At 48.1% G+C, this 24,766-nt stretch overlaps 1 protein-coding gene across 1 annotated transcript in view; it reads left to right on the plus strand.

Annotated features, from left to right (window-relative positions):
• Positions 1–24,766, plus strand: part of SBF2 (SET binding factor 2) — a 301,018-nt gene that overhangs the window by 163,369 nt on the left and 112,883 nt on the right. The window contains 3 exon segments of the mRNA XM_018555287.1: positions 13,256–13,260; positions 19,713–19,845; positions 21,498–21,606. Of these exon segments, the coding sequence (XP_018410789.1) occupies positions 13,256–13,260; positions 19,713–19,845; positions 21,498–21,606 (247 nt within the window).

Genomic DNA, 24,766 nt, shown 5'->3' on the forward strand with positions numbered 1-24,766 from the left:
TGAAGAGTACTTGATTGTAGGAACAGACTTCCAGCAAAGGTAGTGAATAAGTCAACAGTAAGTGAATTTAAACATGCTTGGGACAAACAGAACTATATTCAGGGAAAAAAAGGGAAAATAAATCAAAGCAGTGGACTCAATTAACTTTTTTGTCTTTTTCTGCTGTCACTTTTCCATGTTTCTAAGAGATGCTCAGCACTGGCTGGTGTTTTTGCAACTTGATAGAAAGCAGAGACATCTTAGAGCAACTCTGCTAAATGTTTTGTATCAAGAAAAGTGAGGAGAACATTGATAAGAACCATTTATCAGTTTAGTCATCACCACCTTCCTGCAGACCTGCAAAGCAAAGATGGACGGTCCTCTCTGAGCATTATGAAATCCCCTTCTTGCCGTCCAGTTATTTACATCCTCTGCAGCATGTGAGCCTGACTCGTCAACGACCACGGGAACAGAAAGCCAGTCCTTCAAGATGTGTACACTCAATTAAACATTCTTCACTAAGTCACACCTACGTTCGTACATTTGAGAACCCTAAGTCATTGTGAATCAACACTTTCTAAGATCAAAGTCACCATACGGTATAAACACAATATTAGAACAACTGGGCAGCAGTATTGTGGTTGACCGAATGAAAATGATTAGTCTCCAAGCATAGAAAGCACAGTGAGGAGAGAGAGATGGAAAATGTCACCCCTTTCCCGCTATGCATAGATAAGGCAGTGAGTGTAAGCTCTCATTCACACTAGAAAAGCCCGGCACGCACAGCTCCGTGCTGCGTGCACAGCCGTATTGGGCAGCTCCCGGAAAGGATAGGTGTTGCGTGTGATAAGTCTGCAGCCCTGTCCTTCTCTATGGAAGTACGCCGCCCTACGCTTGCCTCAAGTGCAGGTCCATACGGGTGCGTGTTTCCTGGCTCGGACGCAGACAGGATCCATCCCGTCAGTGTACAAGTACAGTCACCCGCTCGGGCGTGCAGGGTGGGTGAGCGCAGGGCGGCGTACTCCCATAGAGAAGGACGGGGGCTGCGTACTAATCACACGCAGCACCTATCCTTCCCGGGAGCTGCCCGATACGGCCCTGCACGCAGCACGGAGCTGTACATGCCGGGCTTTTCTAGTGTGAATGAGGGCTTAGAGACTGTGTCGCTTTGCCCATTCAGATGAGGAGCCTTACCACCACCACCACCACCAGGCTGTTATACGTACCAAGCTATGCTCCATCGCTTCAACCCTGCCTGTATAGATTCCAGCATTGGCTGTGTCGAAGCTTAGACAGAGGGGTTATGTCACAGTCCCCATCGCCATGACACAGTGTTCGGGCCCAGTGATTGTCCGCTCTGGCCAAAGCACTGTTACGTGGGGAGGTCACGTGCTTTCTTATACTCAGAGCCCTGATCCATTAATGAGGGCTTCTATGATTGATAGAACAATAGATAGACGATAGAGAGACATGAGATAGGTGGGTAGATAGATGGATAGACAGATGGATAGATGGAAAATAAATATTGCACATTTAGTTAAAATAAAATCAATGGCGGGTTGTCAGTTTTCTTAAGAAGTTCAACTTTGGATGAACGTTGTAACCAGATTGTTTTTTTGTTATTGCTTCCGATGGAAAAACTTGTCCTAATTAGTAAAATCTGGTGCGTGAATGACACGTTGTTTTGTTCGTACTAATAACATTTCATGACCCGTATCAATGGACCCAAATGAAGAGATTGGAGAATTATTCACGTCTTGCACCCTGCGGAATCCGGGAGAAGATTTGCCTTGGAAAACACATTTATCAGAATAACATTTCTTTCATCTCTATGCCCGCTCATGCTGCTCCGAAGGAAGCCGGCCCGGGTTCACAGCTGTAATAATTTTAAGCTATGTGGAAGCATCGCGTTCTATAGAGACAACCGATGTATTGATTTACAAGTTCAGGAGTGGATATTATCCTGCCTGCATGCAGTCCATTATCAGGACGCTGCGGTCATTGGAATTGGCGGTGCGCTGTCACGCCGGTACAGAAAGATGGCTTTGCAGGAGGGAACTCATTAACCTTGTGGAACGTCTTGTTTTAGCTGTTAATGCGTCACAATTAAAGCAATTTGCAGGTCGAATACTAGTTCATAATATAACTGATCATTAGATGTTCTCCAGCTAATTTTTTTTAAACATCCCTTATTTTATAAAGGCAAATAAAATTACAAGAACAGAAAATGACATAAGAAGATTAACAAAAAAATATCCATTAATTTGGGTGAAAAAACACAAAGTACAGACTGATCAAGGCAGTAGCATACTCAAGTGTACAAACAAAAGGTAGCATAGGCATTTGGGAGTATCTGCTGGTTGCAGAGCCAGAGCTCCACAAAGACGACAGATGGACCAAAGATATGAGAAAATATGGTCGTCTTCATAAGTTTCTCCACAATCGGTGTTTTTCCCATCTTAAGCCTTGACTGTTCTTATCTAACAATGATCAAAGTAGTAAAGTGTGAGATTAAAAAAATAAATTCTATAAATGGGTTGTCAATGTTTGTAAAAAATGGACGTTGGTCTACTTAAGTGTTTCTCAACCAGGGTGCCCTCTGGCTTCGGCAGGATTGCCTTCAAATTTTTGCACAATGTCATGCATTTGCATGGTGCAAGAAAACTGGGCACCAGCACCATGGAAAAAAAATTACGCTAATCCAGGGAGGACTGCACCTAGGATCCAGCAGCACTATAGGGTAGGGCTCTGATGTTAAAGAACTGAGAACTCTGATGTAAAGGGAGGGCTCCCAATGTGAAGGAGGTTTCTTGATGTGAAGGTAGTACTCATATGTCAAGGGGTCTCCTTTTAAGGTAATACTCTGAAATCAGGGCTCCGGATGATTTAGGGGGTTCCTGATTTGAAGGGGGGCTTCTGATGTGAGAGGGGGGGGGGCTCTTATGTAAAGGGAAAAAAGAAAAAATGGTCACCAGCCCTCCAAGTTTTCTTCAAAACGAAATCCTTTTATTCATTCTTGCAGGTCATATCATTATCCGCGGCCACTTCAGCACCCCCCACATTATATGGGGCTTCTCGGTCAGGAGTGCGGTTGGACTTCTATTTGACTGTATCTTATGTAAAGGGGGAACTTTTTTTTGTGTGTGGGTCCCCCTTTATAATCAATCCCCTATCTAAGATAAGGGTCTGGTAAAGATTTTGGGAACCACTTGTATTATTTTCAATGCTTAGACTGGGGTGCCTTATGATTTTGCATATTTTTCAAGGGTGCCATGACTAAAATAATATTGACAAACGCTGGTCTACCGTCAAACTTCCACCACTCCCAACCAACGTCAACCTAGTTCCACAAACTAGAGCGCATATTTAAATGGACAGGGTCGATGGAATACTACTCCTCCAAAAAAAGCACCAAGAGGGCAAATCCGGGAAAAATGGGGGGGAGAGTTGGAAAAAGATAAAGGTAGGATAGGGATATGGGGCTATCTGCTGGTTACAAAGCTCCATAATCTACCTATTTGTGGAGTAATAACCTACCAGTTCTCCAGCCATATTTATCAAAATCGGCAGTCTTCCATAGCTACATGAGGGGTGAGGGTTCTGATGTGTTGGTGGCACCTGGGAAAAATGTAAAAATTAAAACCTGACAGGCGTTCTAACCCTTTCCCCTTCTTTCCAAAGCCAAGAAAAAAAAGTTTTGGCTATATGCTATAGTTACATTTTAACTTTTCAATAGCATTGTAAATTCAATCGTAATTCCAGTTGTAATTTGAATTGGAATAAATATATATATCAATCGGGTGCCATCATAAAAAAAAATGTGTACATGCAACTCAACTTCATGATTGATCTGAATAAAAATATCAACATAATGATATGCTCTGCATTCCTTTTAAATAATTCCTTTTTTCCCCCTAACAATACTCTGTTGCCTAGTTTTAAAAAAAGCCCCCCCCCCCCCCCAAAAAAAAAGAAAAGCAGCACTCAGTCTCGGTCTATATAAGCAGCTAATCTGGTTGTAGGATTGTTTGGAAAAGTACTGGGTGATCAAGGCTCGTACACATCGCATACAGTACATACCTCACTCTTTAATGAGGAAACATATTTGGAAGGGGTCACTGCACAGACACAATGGCTGCTGTCTGTAGATTAGCATTTACACAGAAAGAATGAGACTGCGGTTTCACAGACCGGGGGAGAGACGGTGCCGCCGAGGTCACGTAGTACTGACTGTGTGCCGTCTTCCTGTGTTGGGGTCAGACTTTGTGTTTTTCAGTTGATTTTAAAAGGGTTAAAAAGACTCTTTGCCTTTTATAACGGGATGACCTTTAAGGTTATTGTGAGGGGGAAATGCAACCAACAATCCCTTCTTTAGAACTCTGTGAAGTACAGTGTTGCCTTCGTAGAGGGTCAGTCCAGCCAAAAGTAACATTTTATTGGCTTCTTATGTCTTGGATATTAAAACAGCGAGACCTCTCTGCCATTATTCTCGACCCCGTTCCTGTCCGCCTGGGAGTTTTGGCTGTTCCCAACCACCTTTTGTGTGTTCCAGTGCCTCCCGTTACATCATTCATATTCTAAAATAAATAAAAATCCATCAGGGATGGTGGGAGTCCCTTGTAATGGGCACAACAGGGTGTGCAGAGCTGGAAACTCAGAACCTGAGATCTCCAATAGGGTCCCCAAGAGATTGGAAAGACTGCTAGGAGGTTTAACTGTGCCTCATCTTCCAAAAAAATTAAGAAGCAGTTTTGGGTCAACTGAGTCTTTAAAGGGGAGACATTTTCATGTTATTACTTCTAACAAAAGATCCAAAAACGGGGTTTACCTCTAACTTTAACATTAGCCAATGAGCAGAGCCATACGTATCGTTCCTGAGAGTCCAGGATGGCTGGTTTGTGGCCCACATAGAGCCAAACATAGAGGTCCCTCTTATCCGTCTACGACTGTTTTTCTTTAATCCGTGAAAGATTGGGAAACAATTTCTCCTTCCGACAAGAAACACTAATATCCTCACCCCTCTTGTAGGATACTTTGTTGTGCAGGAAAGTGTAGGATCAAAGAATTAAACCAACTTACACTTTTTCTAATTAGTCATAAAGTCTTCCTGTGGGATAATAAGAACCTACGACCGCCTGAAGGGTATTTTATCCCCTGCTTGGTAATTGCAAGTGATGCTCAAAATTGGGAGATTCACTTGTAATTATCTCACCAGAAGCCAAAGTGTGATACATCCCCATAAACATTTCGTTTTTTCTTCCGCGTCAAGCAGCCCACTAAACATTCCCTAAAAAAAAGATCTGCGAGTGTTGATTGTGGTTACAAAATGTATTAAAGCCGAGCCAAGGATATTAAACCACCAACACTTCCACATGCGATAACCTTTTAACACATATCATGCTACTTCAAATAATCATCAACTTCAAATAGAAACTGTATCAGCTTATCTGCTTTCTACTGATACAGTTTATGATAAAAGTTGCAAAAGGTAAATAATTACTTTGGAATAGTATGTTATTTCCTGTACGTTGTTTCCTGTTTGTTGTAACTCAAGAAGTGAAGATATTCTGTTATAGGCGAGTCCTGAAAATTGTACCTTTTTTGGCTGCTATTCCATCCAAAAATAGCAGTACACTTCCTGTGTCTGGACATTTTGTTCCTACAGCCTCATAGCTGTATGTCTGCAATGTTAGATCTAAGGCACTGCTGCCTCTGACTGATCTCAGTCTCAAGAGTTTGGGAATTAAATTTGATGATGCCACTATTGTGCTGCTCACTGTTCTCCTTGCTGGAGGCTCTGACATGAGGAAGCAAAGCCCTGCCTCTACCAAGATGGCCGCCTCCACATGGAAACACGATGCAGAACAAGGCATGGTAATTCAGTGATGGGAAACAATTGGCTCTAGGCAGACTACATGCAAATAAATCCTTTGCTCTTTCCCTGCTTTTTTAGGGCACAACTTTCGCAGTTTTAATGTATTAAAACATTTAATATAGTGCAGCTTACCAGTCCTAGATGTGGTGGCTGCATTCGTTTTCTTTCTTTTTTTTCTTTAATTTTACCTACTGGTTCTGCCAGTAACACACTTTGAGTCCTAGCATGATGACACCTATTCAGTCTACAGTACCAGGACAACAGAAACAAGATAGGACTACCACCCACTACAAGCTGCCTGCAGTAAACTACTGAAGGGGGGCGGAAACAAGACCAGTCACCCTGCACAAAGAGAGACAGCAGCAGTGAGCAGTCTTTATTACAGGAGGGGGCAGAAACAAGACCAGTCACCCTGCACAAGGAGAGAGAGCAGCAGTGACCGGTCTTTATTACAGGAGGGGGTGGAGACAAGACCAGTCACCCTGCACAAGGAGAGAGAGCAGCAGTGACCGGTCTTTATTACAGGAGGGGGCGGAGACAAGACCAGTCACCCTGCACAAGGAGAGAGAGTAGCAGTGAGTGGTCTTATTTACAGGAGGTGGGGTGAGCCATGTTGAAGAAATGCTCAAGACTCCCAGATCTAACTAACAATACCCACACTGCTTGTATTTAGACGCTATTTGCCTGGAGTTCCACTTTAATGCCTCACCCTCAGGCGATATCCACAAAGGAATTAAGAATTGGAATTGTGCGTTTGGAGTGCAGTTTTTCACGTGTCGTTTATCAGCGATCTGCGCAGATATGGTATTAGCTGGAATGAGCCCTGCTCTCTCAGGAATGTGGCGGGCAGTTCCATATACGTTTTTTTATTGGTGCCGTTCTGATTAGTTTTTAATTTCAGTCATATGGGCCCCTTCAAGGAGATTATTGGTTAATAACAAAGCACTCTAGGCAGACTACATGCAAATAAATCCTTTGCTCTTTCCCTGCTTTTTTAGGGCACAACTTTCGCAGTTTTAATGTATTAAAACATTTAATATAGTGCAGCTTACCAGTCCTAGATGTGGTGGCTGCATTCGTTTTCTTTCTTTTTTTTCTTTAATTTTACCTACTGGTTCTGCCAGTAACACACTTTGAGTCCTAGCATGATGACACCTATTCAGTCTACAGTACCAGGACAACAGAAACAAGATAGGACTACCACCCACTACAAGCTGCCTGCAGTAAACTACTGAAGGGGGGCGGAAACAAGACCAGTCACCCTGCACAAAGAGAGACAGCAGCAGTGAGCAGTCTTTATTACAGGAGGGGGCAGAAACAAGACCAGTCACCCTGCACAAGGAGAGAGAGCAGCAGTGACCGGTCTTTATTACAGGAGGGGGTGGAGACAAGACCAGTCACCCTGCACAAGGAGAGAGAGCAGCAGTGACCGGTCTTTATTACAGGAGGGGGCGGAGACAAGACCAGTCACCCTGCACAAGGAGAGAGAGCAGCAGTGACCGGTCTTTATTACAGGAGGGGGCGGAGACAAGACCAGTCACCCTGCACAAGGAGAGAGAGTAGCAGTGAGTGGTCTTATTTACAGGAGGTGGGGTGAGCCATGTTGAAGAAATGCTCAAGACTCCCAGATCTAACTAACAATACCCACACTGCTTGTATTTAGACGCTATTTGCCTGGAGTTCCACTTTAATGCCTCACCCTCAGGCGATATCCACAAAGGAATTAAGAATTGGAATTGTGCGTTTGGAGTGCAGTTTTTCACGTGTCGTTTATCAGCGATCTGCGCAGATATGGTATTAGCTGGAATGAGCCCTGCTCTCTCAGGAATGTGGCGGGCAGTTCCATATACGTTTTTTTATTGGTGCCGTTCTGATTAGTTTTTAATTTCAGTCATATGGGCCCCTTCAAGGAGATTATTGGTTAATAACAAAGCCTTTGCTTGGCGAGCCCTTGGGGACCCCTGGACGCCTTTTATAATACAGATCTTCATGATGTCATGTCAGGCATTCTTCAGAACTTGCTCCATCCGAGGGCGCTGCAGAGAATTAAGGATTGAAATGTGCGCATTGCGGTTTACGGAAAGGCAAATTAGCGAGGTCCAGCCGATGCCAGCACCCTCCAAAATAAGTGAGAGATGCAACGAGGTCGCTTTTCTATTTGGATTCCGATGTAATTAAAACACATCTTTTAGATATTATATATTGCAGCTTACCAGCCCTTAGATGTGGCAGCTGCATTAGCTTTCTTTATTTGTAACTTGGTCCTGCCAATAACTTCCTGCCAGCTCACTCATATACACTATGAAAGCACACCAATGTCACCCTAGGAAGTAAAGTGTTTAGGACTACAGAACACATTCCCCACTTCTTTTCTTCATAACACGGGAAACAATGTAACTGATGAGATAACAGCATAGGCAAGGAGCACAGGAAGTTATCTTCTGGAGGGATCAACAGGTCATTTTTTACGCGTATCCAACCGATATAACAGAACACTTTCAGTGATATATAACGGAGGAAATAAGAGCAGGTCGTTGCTAAACTGACACTAAAACTCAGGAGTTAAAGTGACATTAAACCCTCAGATTTTTTAACATAAAACAATACTGTAATGTGCGCCTTACTGTAATCCATGGTAGTTTACCTTCTCTTTGCTGCTCTTCCTTTTTAAATCCTCATGTCTTCTCATGCTTGGGGAGAACTTCCCTTTTCAGCTCAGGGCCTCTTCCTGTAGTGCTGGCTCAGGTTTCAAGCCTATAGAAACGTATACACAGACACCGTGTATCCATTCCTGAGACAAGGCAGTCTGCTGCAAAACAGAAGTTCTGCAGAGCATGAGAACAGATACAGATTTAAAAGGAAGAGCAGCAAAGAGAAGGGAAACAACCATGGATTACAGTAAGGCGCACATTACAGTATTGGTTTATGTGAAAAAATCTGAGGGTTTAATGTCACTTTAAAGCTTAAAAATGCATTCAGGGACCTTCACTATTAACAACAATGTCTCTTATTTGTGTATCACTCGGCTGTAGATCCTCCAATCATCTCTGAATTGGTGCCGACACTGTCCTTCCTTCTGGAGGGAGGCTACTTTTGGCGGCGAATCAGCTTTTGAATTACTTTCACATGTTAAAGCCTCTATGAGATTTTATCCATTTTGTTTTGATCCACCTTTGAATGCGGGTCTTTATTAATGGGAATATTCATTATCAGGGGGATAGCTCATAGCTCTCTGTACTCAAATCTGTTGTCTTTGGGATTCTCTGCAGGTGTTGGGCACTCAGTAATTGATCAGATTACATGACTGCGTTGTACAATTACACTCATCTCTGCTTTCTTTCAGGGATGGTGATAGGAGTGAGGAGTGAAGCCTCTTAATTTCGAGTGTCATTTCATTCTGTTCATTGTCTGTCCAGATGTTACACAGAGCCGAGTCCAGCACATTACTGGGATGTTTCACGAGCACGCGGCTGATCTTATAGATTACATATGTCATGGTTTTTATAAAATAATCTGGAGCGTCCTGATAACCAGGTACCGAGCAGCTGAAATGAATCACTGCGAATACTCTTCAGGAGATTTCACAAGCGTTCTCAAGTCAAAAAAATCCTCTCAATCCACTTTTTGATCTGAGCTTTATTTAGTCCCTGACATCCCAGGTCAGCATTTTTATCACAGTGCTTCTAGGCAAGGCTGCTGACTCTTTTTGGTGGATTGTGCTCAGCAACATCTGTGTCTCTTCCATTCATTGAAGGAAGCTGGATCTTCAGATCTTGTACGATGGGTTGTATTGCCAGCTGCTGGAGTAGGATATTGGGCACAAAGGAAAGACAATCTCAGAGACGGGCACTGCTGGTGTCCAAACCACTGTCTGTGACAACTAACCCCTGTTGGAGTTCTTGTGTTTTTATGTTTGGGCCTACCCTATGGTTAACACTACTTTGGGACATTCCATCGGTCAATATCTAAAAGTCCAACCGTGTCCTTCAATGACCAGAAGAGAAAATAGGATTTTTGTACTTTACCATAAAAATCCTTTGGGAATTCCCTTGGTCCGGATCCAAAGGTCCAGCTGCGGCCTTTCAGTGATCAGAAGATAAAGTAGGGTTTTTGTACTCACCGTAAAGATATTTTGGGTCTTCCCTTTGGTCAAGATCCAGAGGTCCATCTGTGTCCTTCAATGACCAGAACAGAAAGTAGTTATTTTGTACTCCCCAACAAAATCTTTTGGGGCTTCCCATCGGTTAAGATCTAAAGGCCCAGCTGTGTCCTTCAATGCCCAGAAGAGAAAAATTGGAATTTTGTACTCTTTCCAATTGTTCTGGTTGACCATTGTCACTGGGACTGAATGTTGCCTCTAGAACAGGAATAGAGGCATAGAAGGAGATGCTTCTAATGGAGATACTGGTCCTGGGGACAACTAAGAGGGGATTTCCCCTTAAGTGATTTGTACTACTTCCTGTTTAGTTTACAGGACAGGAAGTCAACAGAAATCTCCCCAAAAATACATGGGGTTTAAAAAAAATGCTTTAGGTCTACTCTAGTCTTGGGATTTCAATGGTTGGCCTTACTAAAGGGGTAGGCAACCTCAGCACTGTGGTGAGACTACAAATCCCAACATGCTTCTGCCTCTAGGAGGCAGAAAGGCATTGAGGCATTGCAAGACTGACAGCTCCCATGACAGCCTGTGGCTGGTTAGTCTTGCAATGCCTCATGGGACTTGTAGTTTCTCCAGCGACTGGAGTGCCAAGGTTGCCTATCTTTGCCTACATAGTTCAAAATTCTCAGTTGAATCCCCTTTATATCCAGTGAGATGTTTTAGATCATTGTAATTATAAAGGTTGATCATGCCAGGACACTTTTTATTTCCCCTACCACCGACAACCATCTTTTTAAATGTCCCATGGTACCGTAATTCTTAGCACGTCTGTATTTTACTTTTCATGCCCTGGTCACCCCTTTGCTAGAAATCGCTCTTTATTAAGAATGTTCCCCCAATGTTCCTCAATTATCAAACTTTAATGTTAAAGACAATTTACTTGAAACATAATCTGTTTCTTTGCCGCAATAGTATTATCCTTCATACGCATCTTGATAACTTAATTTCAATCGAAATAAAACTCCAATGTCTGTATTGTTCTTTTACAGTTATTATCTCTTCAGCCCATTCATATTGTATTCTTGTGTCCATGTGTTTGCCAACATATTTTGCCTCCTCGGGGATGCGTTAGCGTGTTAAACCTTTCAGTTCAAGAGTTTATGTCAAACTTGTGCCAAAAAATTCCTTCTCAGTCAAATTATCCTTTAATGAAAGTTGATGAGGTCCAGGAGATTCACTTTATGGAGAAATCCGAGCGTATTTGATACTAAGCGAGCGTTGTCAGTTGTCAGCGTCTTGTATATCTAAAAGTCATTCTTAATATGACATTCACGTTTTCCATACCCTACCACCTAATGTTGAGTAGGTCTCCCTTTTCCTGACCTGTCCAGGCATGGACTCCACTCTAGACCTCTGAAGGTATGCTGTGGTATCTGGCACGAAGCCATCAGTAGCAGAGCCTTCATAGATGGTACTTGGTTTTCCAGAACATCCCACAAATGCTCAATTGGATTGAAATCTGGACAATTTGGTGGCCATGTCCACACCTCAAACTCGTTGTGTTCCTCAAACCATTCTTGCTCGGGCACCCTGACTGTCTGACTGGTCTGCGGCTACACAGCCCCACAAACTGCACTTTGTGTTCAGACACCTTTCTGTCAGAATCAACATGAACTATTTCAGCAATTAGAGCTGCTCCAGTAGTTCTTCTGTTGAATCGGACTACACGGCCAGTGTTTGCTCCTCACGTGCATCAATGAGCCCTGGCCATCCATGACCCTGTCGCCGGTCAACTGGTTTTCCTTCTTTGGACCACTTCTGGTAGGTCCTGACCACTGCAGACCGGGAACATCCCACAAGAGCTGCAGTTTTGGAGTTGCTCTGACCTAGTCATCTAGACATCGCAATTTGGCCCTTGATAAGGTTTCACAAATCCTTACTTTGTATTAAAACAATAATCCAAATTGTCTACAATACACAGTGCTTTAGGAAACCCAGTGACATTCAGTTCCAGTTTATATCTTCTTTACAAAGAATGCCCAGTATGGATACTCGGCAAGATCAGTTTCTGAACTCCCTCAGCAAATTGTTCCTTCCTCTTGACCTGACTTACTGGCCATAAATGTGTCAGCCCTTTTGTGCCATGGCACCTTAATAGCCAAAGAGTAAATATATATTCTGCAATTATATTTATAACTGCTCATAACACAAACACTTTCTAATCGTGGCTCCACCCACCGCTGCCACCCCGCCGTCAGTGTAACTCCAGATAGTATAAAACACGCGTCAGAGATCCTGCAACTGAAAGTACTTTGAGAGAGTAAACAGATGCAATAGATATGAAAGATAAATACATTTTTATTTGCATTCTCTAAAGGGCCCATAACACCCGATGTCTTATCTCACTGCTCGGTCGGGGTTTAGAGGTCCAGTTGCCGCCCCCCAGCCTGACTGTCCCTAACCCACCCCTTTCATTCATTGGTTTTCAGTTCTTCCAATCATAAAGGCTCAGCAACACATGTGGGGATTACCTAAGCCCCTATTCTCTCTGCGTTTTGTGGCAAATATGAAGCTCAGTGTAGCTCTTCCAATGCATTTCAATGGAGATGTTCACATCTTGCAGCTCAATGTCACTTGTAGCTTGTAGCTGAAGCTTGTTGCTCCAACATGAGCTATTTGTTCAGACAAAGAGTTCCGAAGGAAGGCTCCTTGGGAGTTGTGACACAGGAAGTGCATATTCACAGGGCTGAGGGAAACTGTGTTGGTGCATTGAGGAGGTACATCCTATGGGCATTCTTCAAATAATTTGTTGATGCAAGTGGCCTCTTACTAGAACTTCAAGGACAGTCCATGTGCTTGTGTGTATGAGGCCTACAAGTTGCAAACGTGAACTGGTTTTGCATCCACTCACAGTTGCACAGTGACCCCCTCCAGTGGCCCCCTGCGACGCTCAGCTGAAGAAGCGCCCGGCTATACATAGCAGATAGTGTAAAAATAGACAGGAGGTAAAGACGGAGATGGGTGTCGAGGACCGACTTCCCCCCACAAACACTTCACCTCCTAACCACTGATTGGGTCTCACATGTTTATCTGACACTCTAATGTGACAACAGGAAGGACAGATTGATGTGTTTTGTTGCAAAAGGATGTTTTTCAATATTCTTCATCCGATTTGTGTCCATAAAAACACGGGGGAGTCTCTATCTCCTGTTTATTCCACATTCCGGATGTGTATGGATGGCTCTGGGAGTAAAATACCTGCTAAGGAACTTTGTTAATGCAAAATCTGTGCTGTAGAGGAGGTTGGGTAGGTGTGGGAGATACTCCTTTACAGAATGTTTTCCCAATGAAAAAGCTTATAATGTATGTAGCATTGGTAAGTGTCTACCCTTACTATGAGGGTCTGTGCTAATGAGTAATTGTAGTGCCTCCCACTCTAAAGCCTTGTACAGGCTCATGCGTTAATGGTGCCATTGTAGGGCAGGCACATGGGTCTAAAGTATGTGCTTATCTCTTCCACAATGCTATCAAATGTTTCTAAACAACATCTACCTCCCTCAACCGTCCCCTACAAATGATGCCAGGTCTAGCATGCAGCATACCTCTATCATGTCTTGCATAGTGAATGCACCTAGCTTGGCGCAAATGCTCAACTACAGCTGGCACCTGAGGTGGTATAGCTTCCAATGGTGTCATCCTTACAGGTTCTCTTTAAGCCTATTGTTAATATACACTTCTGTAGCTTCAGATAATAGTTTAGGGTCAAACTCTGGGCAGTTTATGCTGTAGGTATGGCCAGTTTTTTTAGACCAACTGAATCAACCCAAAAAATAGACATTCATGCATGCTCCCATGGATTATAGGAAGGGGTTGGTTGATGCCAGGCTTCTTTCAACCTGGAAGTACAAGAACAGGAAGTGCTCACACACAGAACTCTGACACGTTCAGCATCATCCTGTGCAGTAGGAGGTGGTGTGTGAGCACAGCTTTATACACTGTGAGTCCAGGTTGCTGGTGACACTTAGGCCCAGAGATGTGTCCACGACAGCCTCAAATGATGGGGTTGGATGACTCTGTGCTTTGTTGAACCCGGAAGTGAGGCAGTGACCACTGTGCTAGGAGGACACGGAGAGCATTCCTGGCGCATGAGGAAAATAACTAGGGAAGTGAGCCAACACATATCGTCGCTCGCTCACTTCTCGATTGTGTCCCTGCAGAGAGCCGTGACTCTTACTCACGGCTCCCTGCAGGGATTTCCCCCTCCCCGCACCGATCCTCCACTGCTGACTGGCGGAACGGCTGGGGAGGGGGCGGGAACAGCTGTAAATAGATAGGCAGAGCCAGCTGTCAATAACACAGCTGGGTGGATCTCGACAGCAATGTCGGGATCCGTCCCGGCTGCGGCGGTCTCAGTATATACTGAGCTTAGGGTGACGGGAGGACGCTAGTTTGTGTCCTCCCGTTACCCTTAGGAGAAATATGGGGAAAAGCCTTAACCCCATAGTTCTCCTTTAATTACCCAAGCTGGAGAATAAATGATAGCCAGGCAGCGTCACTTCTTCAAGGAGAGATAAGCAACGGCATGCTTTGTATTGTCCTCAGTACAGGTTTTCCTTGGACTGTTCCCACTCGATGTCTCATAATGATTTTACCCACTCCCCCGGAATTATTGGAAGAGTATAAAAAAACAAACAGCAGGTGGGCGGAGTCGGGAACCCAGGTGCTGAAATGCTACCAGTGGAGTCATCAAGAACTATAAGGAAGTAGTAGATTAGGCCTCCTGGGTTGATACATCGGTTTCGGATGTGGTGACCTTTGAAGCTCGCAGTCTGTTGTGTGTTCCGGTCAGATTGGATACACAGGGGGGATGTTTTGCCATGTAATATAAAACATAATATCTGCGTCTTCTTCTTTTTGCTGCGTGGGATAATGTCACATTCTTCTCCACTCTCTCTCTCTCTCTTGCCGCAATATTTGTTTTCATATAATCTGTAGCGGAAAGCCAGGTTTAAATATGCATTTGTTACAATCCATATGCTGAATCACGCCGTCTCAAGCTGCGACATAATCACATTAACGTCTCGGCGGTTCTATATGACTCGGATAAAACGTTCTGTTTACTTTTCCATTGTGCCGGAATTGTTTATTCCTTTTTTCGACGGTTCGGATTTTAAAACAAAATGAATCGGCGGAAAGGCTCGCGTCTGTTTTTAGATTCTGCTTACTCGTGAAATTCCTCGACAATCAGAAACAGAGCGCGTGATGGCGATAGCTGCTTGTATGGAGCGTGTTGTCTAACCGCGGGTTGTAAAGCATGCTCAGCCAGCAAACTACAAGTCCCAGCAACACCCTTTCTTTCTGTTCTAGATGCACTCCAGCGGACCTTTTTTTTTACACTTTATGACGTCATATAAATCAGTAGGACATGTGCTGATCACCTATCCCATCCCAATAATATGTTGAATGCAGAAATACCTCTTTCTTCCGATAAGTTTAAAAAAAAAATGTATATATAATTGCTACATGTGCCATAAAATGTTTCTTTAAAAAAAAAAAAAAAGCCGGGATAAAAGAAAAGGTCGGTGTTACTTTTCATCTTCATTTTGATTTGAATAAAGTCAGTCTACACCGCTCTGTCTGTAATCTGATCATACTAGAACACTTTTGCTGCTGATGCCGGGGCACCTGTGCTGCTGATGCCGGGGCACCTGTGCTGCTGATGCCGGGGCACCTGTGCTGCTGATGCCGGGGCACCTGTGCTGCTGATGCCGGGGCCCCTGTGCTGCTGATGCCGGGGCACCTGTGCTGCTGATGCCGGGGCACCTGTGCTGCTGATGCCGGGGCACCTGTGCTGCTGATGCCGGGGCACCTGTGCTGCTGATGCCGGGGCACCTGTGCTGCTGATGCCGGGGCACCTGTGCTGCTGATGCCGGGGCACCTGTGCTGCTGATGCCGGGGCACCTGTGCTGCTGATGCCGGGGCACCTGTGCTGCTGATGCCGGGGCACCTGTGCTGCTGATGCCGGGGCACCTGTGCTGCTGATGCCGGGGCACCTGTGCTGCTGATGCCGGGGCACCTGTGCTGCTGATGCCGGGGCACCTGTGCTGCTGATGCCGGGGCACCTGTGCTGCTGATGCCGGGGCACCTGTGCTGCTGATGCCGGGGCACCTGTGCTGCTGATGCCGGGGCACCTGTGCTGCTGATGCCGGGGCACCTGTGCTGCTGATGCCGGGGCACCTGTGCTGCTGATGCCGGGGCACCTGTGCTGCTGATGCCGGGGCACCTGTGCTGCTGATGCCGGGGCACCTGTGCTGCTGATGCCGGGGCACCTGTGCTGCTGATGCCGGGGCACCTGTGCTGCTGATGCCGGGGCACCTGTGCTGCTGATGCCGGGGCACCTGTGCTGCTGATGCCGGGGCACCTGTGCTGCTGATGCCGGGGCACCTGTGCTGCTGATGCCGGGGCACCTGTGCTGCTGATGCCGGGGCACCTGTGCTGCTGATGCCGGGGCACCTGTGCTGCTGATGCCGGGGCACCTGTGCTGCTGATGCCGGGGCACCTGTGCTGCTGATGCCGGGGCACCTGTGCTGCTGATGCCGGGGCACCTGTGCTGCTGATGCCGGGGCACCTGTGCTGCTGATGCCGGGGCACCTGTGCTGCTGATGCCGGGGCACCTGTGCTGCTGATGCCGGGGCACCTGTGCTGCTGATGCCGGGGCACCTGTGCTGCTGATGCCGGGGCACCTGTGCTGCTGATGCCGGGGCACCTGTGCTGCTGATGCCGGGGCACCTGTGCTGCTGATGCCGGGGCACCTGTGCTGCTGATGCCGGGGCACCTGTGCTGCTGATGCCGGGGCACCTGTGCTGCTGATGCCGGGGCACCTGTGCTGCTGATGCCGGGGCACCTGTGCTGCTGATGCCGGGGCACCTGTGCTGCTGATGCCGGGGCACCTGTGCTGCTGATGCCGGGGCACCTGTGCTGCTGATGCCGGGGCACCTGTGCTGCTGATGCCGGGGCACCTGTGCTGCTGATGCCGGGGCACCTGTGCTGCTGATGCCGGGGCACCTGTGCTGCTGATGCCGGGGCACCTGTGCTGCTGATGCCGGGGCACCTGTGCTGCTGATGCCGGGGCACCTGTGCTGCTGATGCCGGGGCACCTGTGCTGCTGATGCCGGGGCACCTGTGCTGCTGATGCCGGGGCACCTGTGCTGCTGATGCCGGGGCACCTGTGCTGCTGATGCCGGGGCACCTGTGCTGCTGATGCCGGGGCACCTGTGCTGCTGATGCCGGGGCACCTGTGCTGCTGATGCCGGGGCACCTGTGCTGCTGATGCCGGGGCACCTGTGCTGCTGATGCCGGGGCACCTGTGCTGCTGATGCCGGGGCACCTGTGCTGCTGATGCCGGGGCACCTGTGCTGCTGATGCCGGGGCACCTGTGCTGCTGATGCCGGGGCACCTGTGCTGCTGATGCCGGGGCACCTGTGCTGCTGATGCCGGGGCACCTGTGCTGCTGATGCCGGGGCACCTGTGCTGCTGATGCCGGGGCACCTGTGCTGCTGATGCCGGGGCACCTGTGCTGCTGATGCCGGGGCACCTGTGCTGCTGATGCCGGGGCACCTGTGCTGCTGATGCCGGGGCACCTGTGCTGCTGATGCCGGGGCACCTGTGCTGCTGATGCCGGGGCACCTGTGCTGCTGATGCCGGGGCACCTGTGCTGCTGATGCCGGGGCACCTGTGCTGCTGATGCCGGGGCACCTGTGCTGCTGATGCCGGGGCACCTGTGCTGCTGATGCCGGGGCACCTGTGCTGCTGATGCCGGGGCACCTGTGCTGCTGATGCCGGGGCACCTGTGCTGCTGATGCCGGGGCACCTGTGCTGCTGATGCCGGGGCACCTGTGCTGCTGATGCCGGGGCACCTGTGCTGCTGATGCCGGGGCACCTGTGCTGCTGATGCCGGGGCACCTGTGCTGCTGATGCCGGGGCACCTGTGCTGCTGATGCCGGGGCACCTGTGCTGCTGATGCCGGGGCACCTGTGCTGCTGATGCCGGGGCACCTGTGCTGCTGATGCCGGGGCACCTGTGCTGCTGATGCCGGGGCACCTGTGCTGCTGATGCCGGGGCACCTGTGCTGCTGATGCCGGGGCACCTGTGCTGCTGATGCCGGGGCACCTGTGCTGCTGATGCCGGGGCACCTGTGCTGCTGATGCCGGGGCACCTGTGCTGCTGATGCCGGGGCACCTGTGCTGCTGATGCCGGGGCACCTGTGCTGCTGATGCCGGGGCACCTGTGCTGCTGATGCCGGGGCACCTGTGCTGCTGATGCCGGGGCACCTGTGCTGCTGATGCCGGGGCACCTGTGCTGCTGATGCCGGGGCACCTGTGCTGCTGATGCCGGGGCACCTGTGCTGCTGATGCCGGGGCACCTGTGCTGCTGATGCCGGGGCACCTGTGCTGCTGATGCCGGGGCACCTGTGCTGCTGATGCCGGGGCACCTGTGCTGCTGATGCCGGGGCACCTGTGCTGCTGATGCCGGGGCACCTGTGCTGCTGATGCCGGGGCACCTGTGCTGCTGATGCCGGGGCACCTGTGCTGCTGATGCCGGGGCACCTGTGCTGCTGATGCCGGGGCACCTGTGCTGCTGATGCCGGGGCACCTGTGCTGCTGATGCCGGGGCACCTGTGCTGCTGATGCCGGGGCACCTGTGCTGCTGATGCCGGGGCACCTGTGCTGCTGATGCCGGGGCACCTGTGCTGCTGATGCCGGGGCACCTGTGCTGCTGATGCCGGGGCACCTGTGCTGCTGATGCCGGGGCACCTGTGCTGCTGATGCCGGGGCACCTGTGCTGCTGATGCCGGGGCACCTGTGCTGCTGATGCCGGGGCACCTGTGCTGCTGATGCCGGGGCACCTGTGCTGCTGATGCCGGGGCACCTGTGCTGCTGATGCCGGGGCACCTGTGCTGCTGATGCCGGGGCACCTGTGCTGCTGATGCCGGGGCACCTGTGCTGCTGATGCCGGGGCACCTGTGCTGCTGATGCCGGGGCACCTGTGCTGCTGATGCCGGGGCACCTGTGCTGCTGATGCCGGGGCACCTGTGCTGCTGATGCCGGGGCACCTGTGCTGCTGATGCCGGGGCACCTGTGCTGCTGATGCCGGGGCACCTGTGCTGCTGATGCCGGGGCACCTGTGCTGCTGATGCCGGGGCACCTGTGCTGCTGGTGCCGGGGCACCTGTGCTGCTGGTGCCGGGGCACCTGTGCTGCTGGTGCCGGGGCACCCTCCATGTTGCCTCTCGCATACAGAGAGCCTGAAATAAAAAATGACCAATGACCAGTAGGATTATGGTAAACTCAGATTAAGGTAAAGCAAGTGAACTTTCTGACTTTAGCACGGACAGACATGTGCTGGAAAGCTTTATTAGCTCCCTGAACGCTTTTACTTATTTCTTGGAATTGCTCTTTATGAATTGTAATGTTTTCAATTCCCGCTGGCACCTTGCGCAAGAAATTTTAAGAATCCGCGCCAGAAAATTCTGACAACCACACGGGGGCCTTCTAGATGCCTCCATCGGGGTAGCCTGCCCGTCGGTTGTGTCGAGGAGCCCCTCCCAGCCGCTGACCCCGGATTGCCCGGCCCTGATGCAGATTTTCCAGTCGCTCTTCCAACACATTCCTTTATCTAGTTATTGTTTGCAGATTGGATTGATATATCTTTGGAATTTGCATTCTTTTCTGAAAACTCTCATGCTGGTTGTTTTTTTCAGGAATCCAAAACGTTCTGAAACTCTTCTGTGCGGTGCTGACCGAAAACAAAGTCCTCTTCCATTCCTCCAGTTTCCAGCGTCTCAGCGATGCTTCCCGGGCGCTAGAAGCGCTCATGTACCCTCTGAAGTACAGGTATGAAAATCAACACGTACCGCGTCCTGCCTTGTTTATAAAGGGTCACAAGGAATCCTAAATATATATTTACACAGATCTAATCTCAATAGCCAATGCTCTCCCGAGGAGCTTACACTCTGTCCATAACACTCATATACACAGTAGGGGCCAGTGTTGGGTGGAGGATAGGGATGCACCGATACTAGTATCAGTATTGGTGCCGATAGCGAGTATTTGGGTGAGTACTCGTACTCGCCCAAATGCTCCGATACCTCCCCCGATACTGGAACTTCCTCTGACCGGCAGTGCCGTAGGCGAACATGGAGGCAGCTTATCGTGCGACCAGGAAGCTGGGCAGCGAGTAATGACCCGCCTACCAGCTTCCTAATTGGCTGTGAAGCCGGCTTCACGGCCAGTCAGCATGGATCCGGCTTAACAGCTGTCTCCGTGCTGATTGGCCCGGGAACCTCGATTCCCGGCCGGGCAGCCGGCTATTTGCTGATTGGCCGGGCGACCGGCTTTCCAGCCAATCAGGAAGCTGGGAGGCAGGTCATAACTTGGCACACAACTTCCTGATTGGCCGGGAAGCCGGCTCGATGCTGATTGACTGGGAAGGCAGTTTCCCGGCCAAGCACCATCAAGACTGCCGGACAGCATGAAGCCAGCTGGTCGGGCAATCAGATTGCCCGGGAAGCCAGCTCCATGCCTACTGAAGCACTGGTATCGGTACTCGGTATCGACGAGTACCGAAAGCAAAATATCGGTACTCCCTAGTGGAGGACTATGAGCATATTTTTGAGATGTGGATGGAAACCACACGCAGAAGTGTGAAGAACTCTGCACCATAGCCAAGCCAGTCTGTTTCATGATCAGCTTCCTGTGCTTGACGTGTCAGTCATAATGATGTAATGGTCAGGGGGCGGGCACAGACACATGTTTTCCCAGCGACCTCGAAGCCTATTGCCAACCTAAAAAAAAACAGAAAAATCAAGTATAAAAAACCCCATGTAAACGTGTGCAAACGCACTGGAAAGCCTATTGGGAGCCAAAGAAAAAACATGACCGCGCTTACAGAAACACATCCAGATCTGGTCTGGAGATGGTGTGAACAAGCCCTTAAGGGGAATATTATGGAGCAGGGGTAGCCAGATTTCGGCCCTCAAGCTGTGGTGAAACTACAGATCCCATAAGGCATTGCAGGCCTCTGACAACCACAGGCATGACTTATAGAGGCAGATGCATATTGGAATATGTAGTTTCACCACAGCTGGAGGTGCAAAGTTTGCCTACCCCTTTATAGATTTTCACTTGAGGGAGAGCTCTGAGTCTGGAGTCTGAGTCAGGGCTGTTGACATCACATACAAGATGGCGGCACCCAGAAGCAGTCTCAGGACTTTTAGATGTCTGCATAAGGGAAGATTTTATGGAAAAATAACAATTAGAAAATGTCAAATTCATATATATATTATGGGTAGATTTTTGCTACAATATGTATGATTGGGATTGTCAGTACTTCTTTGTGAACTGATGGGCTAAAGTTTGCTTCAGCAAACCAAATGGCTTCTCTCTGTGCATGCAGGTGATGTTCATCTCATATGGACGCCAGTACCTACTAGCTCTTTCCATGTGCCCCCATCACCTTTGTCCTAACCTCCTTCTTTGTCTTACAGCTATCCCTACATTCCAATCCTTCCAGCGCAGCTTCTCGAGGTCCTCAGCTCCCCCACACCGTTCATTATAGGGGTCCATTCTATCTTCTGCTCCGAGATCCATGACCTGGTAAGCGGGTGAAGCCGGCAGTTTCAGGCATTTTGTTGTTGTCTTGTACTATTGCACGGTTAGTTGTTGGATCTGATTTATCGCCATCCTTGTGTTTCACATGTACAAATCCCAACAACATGTGAAGTAGCAGCGGGTTATGATGGGGAGTTATGAATTCCATATGTTTCACAAGTATTTAAGAACTGGTTTTATCCAGAACTTCGCCAGGAGTCCCGTCTCATCATCTGCGGGCGAGCTGCTAGGGAGACAGGTGCCGACTGCTGAATTTATGGCTCCTCACCGTGTCCCCATTCTACCGTGGTGTTAACTCTTTGCATGCTAATCACATTTGTAGCACACTTGGCTGATGTCCCCACCTATACTTTAGGAAGCTCTTTAGCTTAAAGGATAAGATCGCGTTAGCAAACAGGCTAACCGGAGCTGTCCCTCTGGCCTTAGCAATAAAATGTAATAAGACTTTATAGCTTGGATCAGGGGTAGGCAACCTTGGTGCTCCAGCTGTTGTGGAGGTACATGTCCCCTGAGACATTGCAAGAGTCATTGCAGTGGCATCTGGAGTGCCTCTACTTCATTAATCCTGGACAGGTCCTCTGCCCTCCTCTCACCAATAATTGTGCCTTGGTGGCCTATAAGCAGGGATCGGCACAGTCATGTCTGGGAGATGTAGCTATGCACTCAATAGGAAACCATATTATCAAGATCAGCCTCAATAGACTTTGTGTCTGTATTTGAGTCACAATGCCCCTTTGCATCAAGTGACTTCACTAACCCCATATCCAGCTTTTTAGTTCGGAGTTCCTCTGAAAGATTTCTCCTCGGTATGCAGCAAAAGCTCAAAAGAAGGCCCGCCGTGGCTTTTTCTATTGCCTCCCTGGTTGATTAATGCATACTGATTGCATGTTACATGGATGAGCTGTATTGGTATGAGTAGTAGCAGCGGGGCAGAGAGAAATGCAATGATTTCCATATGTCTTATAAACTAGTTAGATCCAGTGCTTCACCAGGAGCCCTGTCATCTGCTGGGGAGCTGCTTCGAAGACAGGTGCCAAAAATGGGAATTTATTGTCCATTATCGCTGCCGGCGGGGGATCGGAACTTAAGAATACCAAGCAGTTTGAAACCGCTACTTTATTTGTGCTGGTATAAGTTTTATACAGTCCTGATGCAGGCACTTAATGAAGTCCTAGAGAGAAATCTGTGCATTGCTATGTCTGTTCAGGAAACATTCATTCTGTTTACCTTAATCTGAGATTTAAAGGACCCAAAAGCAAACCATGTCTGAGTTGCACTGTACAAGAATCCAAAGCGTTCTTTGATTGGACAAGGAGCGTGTGAATATCACAATCTCCCCATGTCCAATCACAGAATGCCTTGTATTCTTTTTAAAGAATGCAAGATGTTTTATAAATGGATGGAGCTGCAAAGTGAGTGACCCGCTGTGATCGATGTGCTCCAGCCCTTGAAACTTCAGCAATGACATCACCGTCAGAGGCTGCCTGTAACTAATTATTCAAGAAAGAAGCAGCCACTTGTGGGGCGCACATCATTAGTACCTTATTGGTACCTGGCTCATGCCCCAATCATAGCCCACACTTTAGCTGTAAGGCTGCGGAGGTCACCCTGAACCCAATGCCCCAATAAAGTCTTAGCCCACACTTCAGCTGTAAGGCTGGGGAGGTCACCCTGAACCCAATGCCCCAATGAAGTCTTAGCCCACACTTCAGCTGTAGGCTGGGGAGGTCACCCTGAACCCAATGCCCCAATAAAGTCTTAGCCCACACTTCAGCTGTAAGACCGGGGAGGTCACCCTGAACGTGAGAGTAGAATTACACCATAGGTCCCAAATGTTATGGAATAGAGGACAGTTACTTTTCCCATATATAATCTTCTTATACAGAATAATCTGGTTAACCAATGGCGTCCACTGGGCTACAGTAGGGACTCCATTTACTAGCTATGACTTTGCAAGCCCTAAACAAAGTTTCTCTCAAGATTATTCTAGTATAGTATGATCGCTATTCTTCATCCGGTATAGCAAATTTTCCCCAGTGATTTTAATGACCAATCTCACGTTTCTGTCCTCTGGCAGAAGTTCCATTCCTCTTTAATGAATTTGTCAGTTCTGCTTGCAGAGACATCTCCATTAGAAGGAGAGGAGACAGACTTAGCAGAGTCCAGAAATGTTTCCAGATGTTTTAATGCATTTCATTGCATATGACATTAATGTTTATATCTCTTTTTAATATGAAGCAAATTGCTTTTGTATGGGAAAAACATACACGCATCTGAGACTTTTTATGCAAGGAAGTATCAACATGGCTTCCATGTCGCATCTTCTTTCAGGTGAGGTTGGCTGGGTCAGCAGGCTTGGACAAGCCGTATATTTAGCTTCCTCTGTCCTGGAGGTTCCTGGCTGCCATATTGTCTGATTTTCGGCTGGTCTTGCTGAGCCATTTTATTAAAGAAGCAAAAAATGCAGTTGCCCAATGGGTCAGGAAGTCAGGACCAGGCTAAGAGTCCATTCTCCTGGCAACCACCAAACCCAGTCATGTCCATCGGATTGCCAGACAGAGAAGCGTGATTCGTCACTCCAGAGAACACGTCTCCACTTCTCTAGAGTCCAGTGGCGGCGTGCTTTACACCACGGCATCCCACGCTTTGCATTGCACTTGGTGATGTAAGGCTTGGATGCAGCTGCTCGGCCATGGAAACCCATTCCATGAAGCTCTCTACGCACTGTTGTTGTGCCAATCTGAAGGCCACACGAAGTTTGGAGGTCTGTAGCTATTGGCTCTGCAGACAATTGGTGACTTCTGCGCACTGTGCGCTTCAGCATGCGCTGACCCCGCTCTGTCATTTTTTACGTGGCCTACCACTTCCTGGCTGAGTTGCTGTTGTTCCCAGTTGCTTCCACTTTGTTATAATACCACTAACAGGGGTCCCAATACTTTTGGCAATATAGTGTAGTTTAGCAGTTGGTGCTCTTTATGTATTGCAACATCTTATTTTCATTGAGTGAAGTTGGAGCAATGCTTGGATAAAACTTTGAGGATTTTGGTGGGTAGGTGGTGCCTTCTATGTGTGTTTCAGGACTCCATTGGCAGCTTTGTTGACCTGTGCTGTAAAAGAAGCCTGGCAGGAAAGACTTTGATCATCA

Source organism: Nanorana parkeri, unplaced genomic scaffold, assembly GCF_000935625.1.
Source record: "Nanorana parkeri isolate BGI_ZX_2015 unplaced genomic scaffold, ASM93562v1 scaffold10, whole genome shotgun sequence".
Taxonomy (NCBI): domain Eukaryota; kingdom Metazoa; phylum Chordata; class Amphibia; order Anura; family Dicroglossidae; genus Nanorana; species Nanorana parkeri.